The sequence below is a fragment of the Bos javanicus genome, chromosome 2 (assembly GCF_032452875.1).
Source record: "Bos javanicus breed banteng chromosome 2, ARS-OSU_banteng_1.0, whole genome shotgun sequence".
Taxonomy (NCBI): domain Eukaryota; kingdom Metazoa; phylum Chordata; class Mammalia; order Artiodactyla; family Bovidae; genus Bos; species Bos javanicus.
In genome coordinates this window covers 13,774,069-13,788,219 of record NC_083869.1, presented here as the reverse complement: position 1 = coordinate 13,788,219, position 14,151 = coordinate 13,774,069, and the positions used below count along the sequence as shown (strand labels likewise).

Sequence of the window (14,151 nt, the reverse complement as noted above, 5' to 3'; positions counted from 1 at the left end):
CACAAGCTGATTTGGATAACAACCCAGGTGTCTCAAAGAAATGGATTCCTATTCGCATCGTGAGGTTGACACTATCTTTTGTAGGTCAAATAAGGACAAGATGCATTCTTTCATGTGATTGAAAGCTGATATACTCTTGAATCCTTGTCAACTGTGGATACATTTCTGGATTTAATAAACAAAGTTTTTGAGTTTCATGAAAATTTCCAACAATTAAGCATATACTAGGTACTCACCCAACACTTTTCGTGATGGCTACAATAACTAAATACACCTTTTCAATAATAGATGTATCACACTTTACTGGCATATATTTTAATTCTTAGTGCTTAAGGAAAATGTGCAGAAAGTGTTCCTGTGCTCCTGGTTAAGCGCACACTAAACGGGTGTTTAGCAGAAAGGAAGTCTACCATCAAGGGACTACTCAAGCCAGTGCAATTAATAGACATAATAATAATTGGAAATTTGCCATTGACTCTTTTTAAGATCCCCAAATCCCAGAAAATGGTAACATGATTAATGGTAATGAAAATGGTGATTATGTTAAGTTCTTCTTTGTTCTAGTTAAGAAAGCAGCCTCTAATGAATAATACTGACTGCCCCAACAAAGCATTATGCTGTACATAATTATATGTTCTTAATCACATATAAGTGAGTACAATTCAGTACACTTACACCAGCATTTTCCATTTGCATTAATACCTTGTGTTAAATGAGTTTAATGCCTCTGTTTATCCTAGTAGAAAATAATGTTCTTCCTCTGTCCTTTTTCTTCATAGGTCATATCATGAATAAATGAAACCAGAAGGTATAACACCAGTTTAAAACAATAACACTCAAAACTACAATTAATGGATTACTTTCCCAGGCTTAGTAATCATCAGCTGGTATTTTAAAATCTATATCCTAGGGAGTTCCCTGGTGACCTAGTGGTTAGGATTCTGGGCTTTCATTCCTGTGGTCAGGGTTCAACCCCTGGTGGGAGAACTGATATCCTGCAAGCTGTGCAGCGTGGCCAAAAATGAAAAAGAAAAAAATAAGAAAAGGACATCCCTGGTGGTCCAGTGGTTGAGAGTCCGCCTGCCAATGCAGAGGACAAGGGTTCAATCTCTGGTCCAGAAAGATTCCACACGCTGTGGGGCAACTAAGCCTGTGCACCACAGCTACTGGAGTGGACATGCTCAAGAGTCCACGCGCTGCACCTACTGAGCTGGGGCGCCCAGAGCCCACGCTCCAAAATAAGAGAGACCACCGCAGTGAGAGGCCCACGCACGGCAACTAGAGCGCAGCCTCCCTGGACACAACTAAAGAAAGCCCACATGCAGCAGCAGAGGCCTAGTTCAGCCAAAAATTAACAATAAATAAAAAATAAGGAAAAAGCTATATCCTAGGAAAATGCGCACATGATTTATACAAAGATGATCTCTCTGTGAATTAAAAAAGTATACTGACCCACATGTAAAGTAATTGTTTAATGTCAACAAGTTCAAATAAAATTGAAAAAATTCTTCTCTCGGAAAATGAAAACCCCTTTAAAGCAGCTGATCCTAGGAGTTTGGTTTTCTTCTTTCATTCTTATTCATAGGAAAATGTTTCTACATTTTTTTAAAGTGCTTAGACATCAGCTATTAGAATTAGAAGAGAGAAAGCCAAAGTTTTCTGATTCTAACTAATCCAAAAAAAGCCTGTTTTCAGAAAGTTAAACTTAGGAATTCTAACAAATTATCCTAAATTAAAATAGTAGGTATTATTAGCAGGTTTTAATGCCCCATGGATTTCAAGTAGGTGTCATAGAGGTTTCCAGAAGAAGAGTTCTAATAAGGAGCTGGGGAAAAAAGAGAGGGTTTTCCAAATAGAAAATAGCACGTGCCAGAGTCTGGGGTGAGAAACCAAAGCACTCGTGGAGTGGAGGGACCTACAAGTCTTCCAATGGGGCTAATAGAGCAAAGTAGACAGAAAGGAATAGAGGGGTAAGAAGGCATGAAATCATGAAAGCTAGTGGCAGATACCAGAAAATTTTAAACAATAGATTTGTATTTCAGAATGATCACCCTATTGGAACATGGAGGAGCCATACTGGAGGTCAGCAAGCCCATTATCATTCTAGCTCCACAATCCGTGGAAGAAATGGTGAGGTCCAAACAAAGAAAGTAGCATTAGAGAAGAAGGGGAGGGAATTGTATTCAGAGTTGACCTAAAGCACCTGATACCGACTGAATGTGGGGCATAAAGAAAAGGTGGAAGCAAGGCTGCCTTCAGACCTGGAATATGGGTGGGTGTGCCCCTTAACAATATAGAAAATACTAGAAGAGAACAGACCTATGAAGGTAAGGAAATGAGGAGTTCACTCTGGGGACTGCAGAGACGGAGGAGCTCAGGGATAGACAGGAGCGTACAGAATGTGTGTTCTCTCCTGTCTCAGAAGTGCAGAGAAGTACTAATCTCTTATCCCTTGGAATTCATTGTCCAGAGTTGCCTTCCATTCTCTAAAGCCACATATAAATCAAAATACAATGAAAACAAAAGGGTTACTATAACTGAAATCTGATGGTCAAAGTGAAAGTCGCTCAGTTGTGTCCACCTCTTTGCAACCCCATGGGCTATACAGTCCATGGAATTCTCCAAGCCAAGATACTGGAGTGGGTAGCCTTTCCCTTTTCTAGGGGATCTTCCAAACCCAGGGATTGAACCCAGGTCTCCTGCATTGCAGGTGGATTCTTTACCAGCTGAGCTACATGGGAAGCCCAAGAATACTGGAGTGGGTAGCCTATCCCTTCTCCAGCGGATCTTCCCAACCCATGAATTGAACCAGGGTCTCCTGCTTCACAGTAGGATTCTTGACCAACTAAGCTATCAGGGAAGCCCTTCTGATGGTCAAAAGACACCGATTCTCTGTACAGTTAACATCACCTGTTTCTTCATAAGAGAGGAAGTATAACTTAGAACAGGTCCTGGTTTGAATCTTCTATTAATAGTTTTATGGACTTGAATCACTTAGCTTCTCTATATCCCTCAGCTTCCCTTTCTGCAGATAGGAGTAATAGCACCTACCATGTAGTTATTACGAGAATTAAAGAAATTAATATGCATCACATACTAAGCAGCACATGCCACATACTAAGTGTTGTTAGTTCTTATTCTCTGGCCAGTAATGATTCCTGGTCTGAGAATGATGTCTTCCCAATCACACTGCTGTTGACTGCTGTTGTCTTACCCTTTATCATTCACTTCATAGAGCTATTTCTTTTGCTCTTCACAGTCTCTATGTTAATGCCACACGACTTGCTCAAGGTATAACTTTTTTTTTTTTTTTTTTTTTGCTGCGCCATGCAACATATGGGATCTTTGTTCCCTGACCAGGGATCGAACCCACGCCCTCTGCAGTGGAAGCACATAGTCTTAACCACAGGACCACCAGGGGAAGTCCCTCAAAGTATACCATTAATGGCAAATCTGGGATTCCAACTAAGGGCCAAAACTCTAAAACTGGTTTTCTTTAAACTGAAGACATACGGCCAATTTTTAATCATTCAAAACTCTCTATCTATATGGTGGTAATTGGTCTCCTCTTTCCATACACCTAGTAGGAGAAAGGACAAATATAACTTAGTCAATTTTGCTATGTGTAGCAAGCAACTATTTAGAATTTTGTGGAAACAAGATAGAAAAGAATTATTAATATACAATTTGGAGACTACCTAAGATCCCATTACCACTGATAACTGTGTTAGCTATAAACATAATTTAATATCATTGTATTCTAAGGTACTCCTTCCTAGCCCCATCCAGAGTGCCTTTCAAAACTTCACACAATGAAGTCTTACCCTAAAATTTCCATTTCCCCTTTTCCATTCCATTTTCCTCCTCATATCACACTAAATAATTCTCCCTTCTTGCTATTTGGCCCCTCAAATATTTGTAGACCAGGGCTAAAGAAAAGGCTGCCTGTTCCCCAGAAAGTGGAGAAATGATTAAACAGCAGTGCATGCATGTGAAAGCTGGCGCAGCTCTGCCAGGCGAGAGAGGGCTGGGAGAAATGTGCTGCTCAAGAGCTGGGTGACAAAAAAGCAGCAGTGACTGAGGAGCGATTATAGAGCCCTTGGCATGGCAACCCAGGGGGCAGTATAAGTGCGGTGAAATATCATACCATACATTTTCTTAAACACTCAATGTCTTCATTTCGGAGATAAACTGTTTGTAATTAACAGACATCCGTCAAGCTCATTCTTTATTCCTATTGCTCCCAAAGGGATTTGTTCTTGAGCCCGAGGTCCAGGTCAATTCGTGTAAAATGAAATACTAAGTTTATATTCAGAAGACGTAAGACTGGCCTACCCAGGGTGTTCTCAGTATGAAGCTTGTTTCCCAGAGTTGAACTGACAAAAGCTCTAAGCTCTATCTGCATTTACCAACAGACTAGGTTTGTCCAAATAAACAAAAAAATAAATTTTAATACCAATGATAATAATGGTAAAATAGCAATAGCAACAGCAGCAATTTGTTGAGGACTAACTATGCATGAGATACTACAGATGCTGTTTAACTCCATCTTCACCATCTCCATGGGATGTAGGCAGTATGTCCCCATGTCACAGATTAGAAAACTCTGCATTGGAGAGGCTATACAACTGCCCTATAGTAATAGCTGATATGAGGCAGAGTCAAGATTCAACATCTGGTCTTTCCCACTCCACGCCCATACCCTTTATTCATCATACAATATTAAATATTTGACTATTAACTGGATGAATGACTAAACTGAACTGAAATCACAGATAAAGCAGGTGTACATGCAGTCACAGGTCTACAATAAATACAAAATGTAGAAAAAATAAATTTAATGTGAATTTATTAGTAATCATCAAGAAGATAGGATATTTTCTGTATAAAAACCTGCTTGCCCTTAGTACTTCAAAACAAAAAGTAGACTGAAGCAATATCCCATTCAATAAAATTCTGCTTTGTAAAATGTCCTTAAACTTGTTGGTGGAGTCATAATACCCTACAAGGGAACAGATTTGTGTAAATGGTAGGATTTGAAAATCCTCTTAACATTGAAGGTATGTAAAAGGTGGTTCTATTTTATTCAGGGAGACCTCATTTTTATATTCTGCTAGATTCTAAGCATAAGACATAGGAACTCTGTTTATACTTAGAGGAAGGAAAAAAAAAATCCTGCTTCATGAACTATCATATCCCACTGAAGCAAGGCGCATATTGCATCGTAAATTAAACTGGCCACATGTGGTAGTTCTTAAGTAATTCCAGGTGCCTGATAGTTTGACCCAGCATAGGGAATGTAATTTTCAGCAAGCTGCAGCCTTGGAAGCCAGGGGACCCTTCAGGCTAGAATCCACCACTCCGTTCCCTGCCCCCTCCCCTTCAGCTCCCTCCTGCCACCACAGTTTCTGATTCACATTGGGGGATAGGGGAAGGGGAAGGGAGAACATCACCAACAAACGGTTCCAACTGCCACCTACCCCTACTTCTTTTTCTAGCAAGGGCAACTGTCAGCAAAGCACATTACAGCCTTTTAAAGCAGCTTAGTAATCAGGTCCCATGGACTGACAAATTGTTTCCATGCATGTCTTATTTGAGTGCTTCAATGAGGCAATTGTTCTACATTTGGTCCACGATGATAGGTAATTCAGGGACACTTGAGGAAACTGCTCCCTATCCATACTGACCATGGCTTTTGAGAGCCCCTAACTTTGCCAAACCTCTCTCAGTTGAGGTCCATCTCTAGGAGAGGTTTCAGAGCAGGAGGAGGAATGCATTTCAGTGTGAACCGTGGCCACCGCATTCCTAGCCCTTGGCCTGAGAGGAGTGTTTGCATTTAACTGATCTAAGTGCCTGACAGACCAGGGCAGCTCTTTCCCAGCATCTGTACAGCCTATAACATTAATGAGTATAAAAGCTCAAGTGCTCTTTTAGCCCAAAGATAAATAAGAAATACATTTCTTTGTGATTTGTTTAATCAGTTGTTGATTATTAAAATCAAGACAACAATAGGTATAGTCAAAGGTGATAAATTGAGGTGACCATCAAAAAAATCTGGAAATCTTTCTTTTCAGTTTGGTTTTGCAGCTATTTGTACTAATACTTTTCCCCTCCCTAGTCCTCTATGTTAAGTGGGTCACTGTGCACAGAAAGCATTTCTTCCAAATCAATTCCTTGACCAAGAACTGTTCACCTAGGAATGGACTAAGGACATGAGCTTAGGCTGAACAAGTTGAGAGGCAAAAGAAGAAAAAGTTGATGCCCAAGAAATGAACAGAGAAGGAGGTACCTAAGGGCAGAGTTGATCTGGGGAGGGTGTGAAAGAGGACCAGTCATAAAAGATGGGGTTTATTTAAAGTATGTGAAGGGTGAAGTTTTCGAGTTTCGGGTAATTGGTAGGAATGACATTGAGTTAGAATTAAATGGACCATAATGAACTAGGTTTAGTTGGACTCTTAAGAGTTATGACTGTCCTAATTAGATCAAACACTAGTGAGAAAACAACTCGTGATTGATTCCATTTAACACAGAACTGTAATAAGGTTTTACAGTAGGGGAAGATTGAAAGGAACCTGTGGTTGATGCACACACAGAAAGGTACTGAAGACAAATTATTTGCAGAGCATAAGAGTGGGATAAGGGGTGAGATTAAAAATAACATTACATGAGTGTATGATGATAACATGCCTTAAATATAACTCCTTTCATCCATATGTCATTTACAAAATGACTTGAAGGCATGTGGGAATGTGAAAAGAGCCCAGCAATTTCACTTCACCAGCTTTGTGGCTGGAGCAAGTCTCAGAAGCTAATTAGCAGTGCATAGCAATGTTTCACAGCTATTTCAGTCTGGAATGGAAGAACAATTTATCTCATTGAAAGGAGGGGAAAATTTAAGGTGAAGGTAATTGCTCAAATTGGATGTTGAGCAAACACATACCACTAACATCTGTGGGTTGGGGTAAGGTTACTGAAATTATCTTGGCATTTTTAATGATAAGAAGAAAACGGTGCTTCAGTTTTCTGTTTTCACCATACAGTCTTTACAAGTAGCTAAACACGAGGGATAGAGAAAACTGATGGCTGAGAACGCACAAACGTTCAGTGATTATAAACAAATAGCACCCTATATGTGGTTACTAGGACATGTAAAGAGCGGAAGTGAAGGGGCAGTGTTGAGCAGAAGTGTGATGGGAGTGGAATGAACTTGAGTGTTTTAGAAAGACAGATAGCCTGTACGAATAGACTCCATCGGTTTAGAAGGGAGGTGAGAAGAGAGAAAAAAAGGCACCGTGTTCGATAGAGGCGTAATTAAGACAGAGATTAAGCGAAGTGATCCGAATCCACAGAACCAGAGTAAATGGGAGTAACAAGGACTCCAAGAAGTGAGCGGTTGGAAGGTAGGGGAGTCGGGGCAGGCTGGGCAGTGTCGGACTCACCGGCTCCGTCGGCAGTGACGATGGCCTCCGGAGAGATGCACACGCCGCGGTCATAAACTGGCAGCTCCTCGCAGGCCAGGCTTTCCGGCCACGAGTGGCGGTACTTGATGAGGATGGGCTCACAGCCCTGCCGGGCCCGCTCGCACACAGACTTGCAGGGCTTGATGGGCTCGTGCTGGAAGTCAATGGTGCAGATGGGCGCGTACATAGCACAGAGGAAGAAGAGCAGATCCGGGCTGCAGTGGGTGCCCAGCAGACCTTCGAACTGCTCGATGGCCAGGATGGCGTTGGCCTGGGTGCTGTGGTGCAGGTGGTTGGGCATCTTAGTCATGTTCCAGGGCAGGGACTTGCACAGGGGAATGCGAACGGGCTCACAGGCGGCCGCCCGCGCTCCGGGCACGCGGAGCAGGCAGAGCGCAGCCAGGGCGAGTAGCCCGGCCGGCAGCAGCAGCATCCCGCCTCGGCTCCCGCAGACCATGATCTTGGCAGGATGGGGCAGGGTGCAGCAGTGCAGAGAACGCCGAGAGGCCCGCTCCGCCGTTTCCTCCTCCCCGCCCTGGAAGTGGACACAATGATATGGGAGCTTCTCCTCCCCCGGCAATCTCACAGCTTCCTTGGATCAAATTCCCTCAATGGGGTCCCAAAAGCTGCGCCGAGCGCCAGCCGCCGCCGCCCCTGCCGCTCCTGCCTCTCCGGCTGCTCTTTCCCGACGTCTAAGACTTCTGGGGCCGCGGCATCTATTTCATTCCTCGCTCCCTCTGGCAGAAGCGTCCGACTTCGCAGATGAGACGAAAACAAGAGGAACCGAGGGAGAAAAAAAAAAAAAAAGTAGAATTCAGCTGAGGTAGTTGGAGCTCTGGGGTGTCACGTCCCCTGGATTACAAAAAGGTGCTAAAAGAAGCATGAAGGTCTCCCAAGTGAGGAGGAGGACGGGGCGGGGGGGTGCAGGAGGGGGTAACGAGAGGGCAAAGACTCCTAAGGGAGGACTAGGGTGCAGTAAGAGTTTGCAAGTCTGGTAGGCTGAGCAAAAAGACCCAGCTGCGGGTCTTTGGTGTGAGCTGCGGCTGCTGCAGCGACCGCCGCTGGCAGGAGGGGACCCGTCCGAGGAGCCGCGACGGGAGGTCTGCGCCTCGGATCCGCAGCTCTAGGTTTTCCAGCCTCCAGGAGCGAGAGGCAGCCCCGCCCCCGTGTGGTCCCAGACCTCCAAGCGCCCGCTCCCCTTCCCGGGAAGGGGTCTGTGGTTTTGAGGCGAAGGAAGGAGAAGCCTGCAAAAGCAGAGAGGATGCGATAACCCGAGACAGAGCGGACTGGAGACGACCCACACCAGGCAGCACCGCACCCCGCTATCCCCGGCTCCAAAGGAGAGCCCCCAGCCTCTCACTGAAGAGCCCACCCCAAATCTCCACGAAGGAGTGCCCCCAGTTCCCTACTTGGGAACCCATCCTAGCCCCACGCTCCCTGGAGGTATTCCCTTTAAGCAACCTCTAGCCTCGCCTCTGTGATTACCGGCTCTGCAGAAAGACCTGAGGGGGAAGACTTAAGCAACGTCTCTTGAAAAACGTCCAAGTCGCAGAAAACAGGGACCCCTGCAGCGATGATGGAGCCTTATCAATCCAGAACTCCTGACTGCAGAGGTCTGCATTTTCAATAACTAGGTGGTGGCGGGGTGTGGGGGACCGGGGTAGGGGGGGTGTGGGCGGAAATCGCCTTTCATAAAAAGAGAAGAAACGCTGTACATAATTACAAATAGGCCACGAGAAGCAAGTAACAGGTCTTTTTTTCTTTTAATTTTTTTCTTTTGCACTGCAGAATTAAAACTTTTGAGTTTTGCATTTTAAGCTTCAAAGTGAAAACTGCTTTAAAGTACTTGGGCTTCCCTCACGCACCCACCCCTGATTTTACTAAAATAAAATGGCACTTATTAACTCCTCTACCAATAAATTCACCTCACACTTGAGACAAACGTGTAGGAAAATTAGACCACACTGGTAATGATAATGATGATAAGGATAACAATAATATCCTTTCCATCCAAATGAGCTCAATCCAGAAAAGAAAATGGAAAACAGATCCCCTCCTGGTCTGCTCCTTCCACTAATGAGCTTCCTCTTTCCCTCCCTCTCCCCGCTTCCTCCCTTTTCAGGGCATATTGTAAATAGAATGACCTGCAGAGGCCCTCCTACCCTGCCCTTTCAATGGGAAATCACTGAGCAAAAAGATTGCAGAATGTCAGAAAACACAGCCTTCATTGAGAAGAGAAGGAAACAAACCCTAAAACAAAACAGGAAGTCACCTTTGCTCTGCATCACTGAAACATTTGGAGGCTTTAATCCGGCCATTTCTCACAGTCAGTAATAAGCAGACAAAAGATGCTTCCACTTAGAGAACCCAGTGAGATGGTTTCCATTCCCCAGCTTTGACATGACAGCACTTATAAAATGTCAGTGCTAACTTGAATTTATGGAATTTTATCTCTAAAATGACCATAAACAGCCATTTGGGACTGCAGTAAATTATTTCAGAAGGAAGTTTCTTCCATTTAGGAGAAGAAAAAAAAAAACAAAACAGGTGTTAGATAGGGAGACATTTAAGTGAGTATACAAACTTTGCCTGGTCTACAATTATTTTGTATCATTTAACAAAAGTAAGCCAAAAATTATATAAATAAATTAGATGAAAAAAATTTAGCAAGTAACGTTTAGGGGAAGAAACAAAAACAGTCAATATTAGAGCATTTGTGGGCTCTGTAAAGAAAATATAGGTGGGATTTTCAATAGTTTAGAAGGGAGGAGTAGATATAATAGATTGATAAATATATTTTTCTATTCATCTTATATCTTAACAGCATGAGAAAAAGAATGAGCCAGTTTAATGGTTCTACAATTATCTGAAATAAAGTGTGTTTTCCTTCTCTTGCACAAAAGTAAAATATCTCCTTTGTCTAACATGTACCCTCACAACATTTTTCTAATCCAAATTTGTCTTTGTCAAAATCTAAAATAAATTTCACTGCTTCCTAGAAGCCTTTTAAAAAAATTTTTTTAAAGTATAGTTGATTTACAATGTTGCGTTACTTTTTGCTATACAGCAAAGAGATTCATATATATGTATATCTTCTTTCCTATTCTTTTTCATTATGGTTTGTTACAGGATATTGAATGTGGTTCCCTGTGCTATTCAGTAGGACCTTGTTGTTTACACATTCTGTATACAATTGTTTACATCTGCTAATCCCAATCCATTCCTCCCCCAGCTCCGTCCCCTTGACAACTACAAGTCTGTTCTCTATGGTTTTGAGTCTGTTTCATAAGTAAGTTCATTTGTGTCATATTTTAGTTTCTACGTATGTGATATCATGTAGTATTTGTCTTTTTCTTTCTGATTTACTTAGTAAGGTAATCTCTAAGTCCATCCATGTTGCTGCAAATGGCAATATTTCGGGCAATGTTGCATTCTTTTTTATGGTTAAGTAGTATTCCATTATATATGTATATATATATATATATATTATATTATATGTATTATATATAAAAATCCCAAAGAAAAGATGCTAACATCTTTTCATATGCCTACATTCTGAAGGAGATCAGCCCTGGGATTTCTTTGGAGGGACTGATGCTGAAGCTGAAGCTCCAGTACTTTGGCCACCTCATGCGAAGAGTTGACTCATTGGAAAAGACTCTGATGCTGGGAGGGATTGGGGGAAGGAGGAGAAGGGGATGACAGAGGATAAGGTGGCTGGATGGCATCACTGACTCGATGGACGTGAGTCTGAGTGAACTCCGGGAGTTGGTAATGGACAGGGAGGCCTGGCGTGCTGCGATTCATGGGGTCGCAAAGAGTCTGAGCAACTGAATTGAACTGACTGAACTGGCCTTCAAAAGCTTTTTTGAGTACCCTGCCTGGTTCTGTTCATTTTTCTAGTTAGTTCTCCTTGAACATCATTCTTTATTTATTTATTTATTTATTTTTGCAAATTATTCTTTAGCACTTGCCAATTTATTGCTTCAAAAAATTTTATTCATTATTCCATCTGGGTGTGCTCTGTCTTCCTAAATAGTAGGTATTTCTTTTTTAAGAAGAGATTTCATCTTCTATTTCTTTAGAAATAGTCATTTAAGAAATGTTGGTTGGTGGAACTTAGAATGCAATATTTTAAATATTAACTTCTCTTATAGAGAAGTACAGTACAAACTGAGTAAATTACAATAGCCAAGTTTGAAAAGTAGGCAGTGGGAACATGAAAGAAACAAGTGAGACATGGCATAATTTCCGCTAGTGGATGAGCTGACCCACCAAAGCTGAGTGCCTTCAAATTGGCCCACACTAGAGCCAACTCATTGGAAAAAGACCCTGATGCTGGAAAAGACTGAGGGTAGGAGGAGAAGGGGGTGACAGAGGATGAGGTGGTTGGATGGCATCATTGATGTGAGTTTGAGCAAACTCTAGGAGATAGTGAAGGACAGAGAAGCCTGGCATGCTGCAGTTCATGGGATCACAAAGAGTCGGACACGACTGAGTGACTGAACAACAACAAGAGAAAATTAAAGGAAGGCTGAAACCTGGTGCCCTGGAGGAAACAGGTCTTAGGTAATTTGTTTCTCTCAGATTCTATTTTACACTGTTTTATTTAACCAGCGTTTAACTGAGAGAACACTGATCTTTGTGTAAAACTGCTCCTGGGCTTGTACATGAAAGACAGCTTGAGGTATTTCTCCCTATCTGGTGAAGAAATTTCAAGGTAGATAATCTGTAGGCCACACAGAAGAAGCTGGAGAATTGTAACTTTTAAATGATATTTTGATGGGCATAGCTATAGGGATCTTTAACAACTCACATTTTAAAACTAAGGATAAAAATCACTTTTATGCAGTGGATTTTATATTTGAGGAAGTCATTAAGATGGTAAATGCAACTTGTTGATACCAATACCTTGCTGAAAAAGATCTTATGAAAACCAGATTCTAGGACTTCGAAGGACTCCCCAAGGCTCATCCAGGGGTCTCTTCCAGGGATGCGGGCACTTCAGAGTAACCTCGTGGCACCTGGCTCTTGCAGCCTCCTCGAACCTAGTTCAGCCTGTGGATCAATTCAGGGCTCAATGACTGCTTAGAAACTATATTCAGGCACAGTTACAGCCAATCATTCTTAAAATGCCTCCGGCACCACGGTAATGCCATTCCATTTAACTTCCTGACAAGGGTTCCTGTGGAGACATCAGAAAAAGATCTTGTTAGAAGTTATCACTGTGAAATAGTCATTTTTCAAAAATTTAAGTTTGACCAATTAAAACAATTTTTGCAATATCTTGTTTTGTCAGTCATTTAAATGTTAACATTATTTTCATCTGTTAAATACACGTTAAACTTATCCCAGGAGCAGTCTGCAAGGCTGTCCACAGCTGTCCTGTTAAGGAAAAGTGTGGGGCTGACGTGTGGAGTAACTAACAACTAGGGCAGCTCAGACACTGAGCAGTCAGAATGACTGCAACCATTCTCATTCTGTGTGAGCTGAGCAAGGGGACTAGTCTTTATTAAGTACTTACTATGAGTGAGGCATGTAAACCACACCATGCTTTGCTGGAGGTGTAGGTTCCATAGATGAAGAAACTGAGGCTCAGAGGAATGAAGGAATTTCCCAAAGCTTCCACAGCTGGCTAAGGGCCTGTTGGAAGCGGGACTTGAGTCCATGCTCTTCACAAGTTCAACAATCCAGCTTCTTCCTGGGCAGAAAGGAGCTGGGAAATGGGAAAGATAGACAGGACTCTCTGTGAGCCTGGGTCTCTGTTTGAACCCAGCCATATTGGTTGTCCACCCCTGGCTTTGCTGCCCAGGAATAGAATGCAAAGCCTTGAGCTCCAAACAGGGAGAACTTCCTGCTTTATGGCCTCTACCTGAGCTATTCTGCAGACCTTGTAATTCCTTTTTGGGAAGATCTGACCTTTCCAGTCTCCAAGCAACCCAATAAGACACCCCACCTGTTAGCTATATCAACATCAGGGCAGAGACTCTCAAACTGTAATGTGCAACAGAATCCCCTACAGGGCTTCTGAACACACAGACTGCTGAGTCCCATTCAGAGTTTCTCACCTGGTAGTTCTGGGGTAAGGCTTGAGAATTTGCATTTCTAACGAGTTCCCAAGTGATGCCGATACTGCTGTCCAGGAACAGTGAATATCACCGTTTTTAATTAGGTATTAGCTCTGATTTACCTTTAGCAAACTTTACATGCTAAAGAGATTTCATGATTTTTATCTCCTGGTTGTCTTCTGTCACAAAGACTTTGAAACAAAATTTCTATAAAGCAGCCTAACAGCTAATGACACTCTGAAGAGAGGTAGAGGGTAGAGAGGACTCGATGCCTCAGTTAGTTATTCAAAGGTTGTCCTCAGAGCCCCAGTGAGGCCTGACAATGAAATCAGCTGGCTTTCTGACCCTAATATACTTTTCTAAAGGAAAATAGCACCATTCCATTCCGATTGCAACAAAAGAACCATAGATCCAGCTTCAAAGAAGTTCCAGAAGGAACCATAGTATCTCAGTAAATGAATGAAGCTCAGCAACATCACCCACCCACCTGCTCCTCCTCCTTAACCTCCCAGCCCTTCCTATCTCACTTGAAGGGAAAACTCAGAGATAAAATCATTTATGTAAAGTCATGAACTCAGTTACTGGTGGTTAAATGTGCCTGGTTCAATATTCTTTCTCTTTAC

General features: G+C 42.5%; 1 protein-coding gene across 1 annotated transcript in view; it reads right to left on the bottom strand.

Annotated features, from left to right (window-relative positions):
- Positions 1-9,086, bottom strand: part of FRZB (frizzled related protein) — a 35,434-nt gene extending 26,348 nt beyond the window's left edge. Inside the window, exons 1-2 of the mRNA XM_061433503.1 lie at positions 8,946-9,086; positions 7,440-8,214 (exon numbers count right to left, since the gene is read on the bottom strand). Of these exons, the coding sequence (XP_061289487.1) occupies positions 7,440-7,917 (478 nt within the window). The 5' untranslated portion in view covers positions 7,918-8,214; positions 8,946-9,086. The remainder of the gene's footprint in view (positions 1-7,439; positions 8,215-8,945) is intronic.
- Between the last annotated feature and the right edge of the window lie 5,065 nt (positions 9,087-14,151).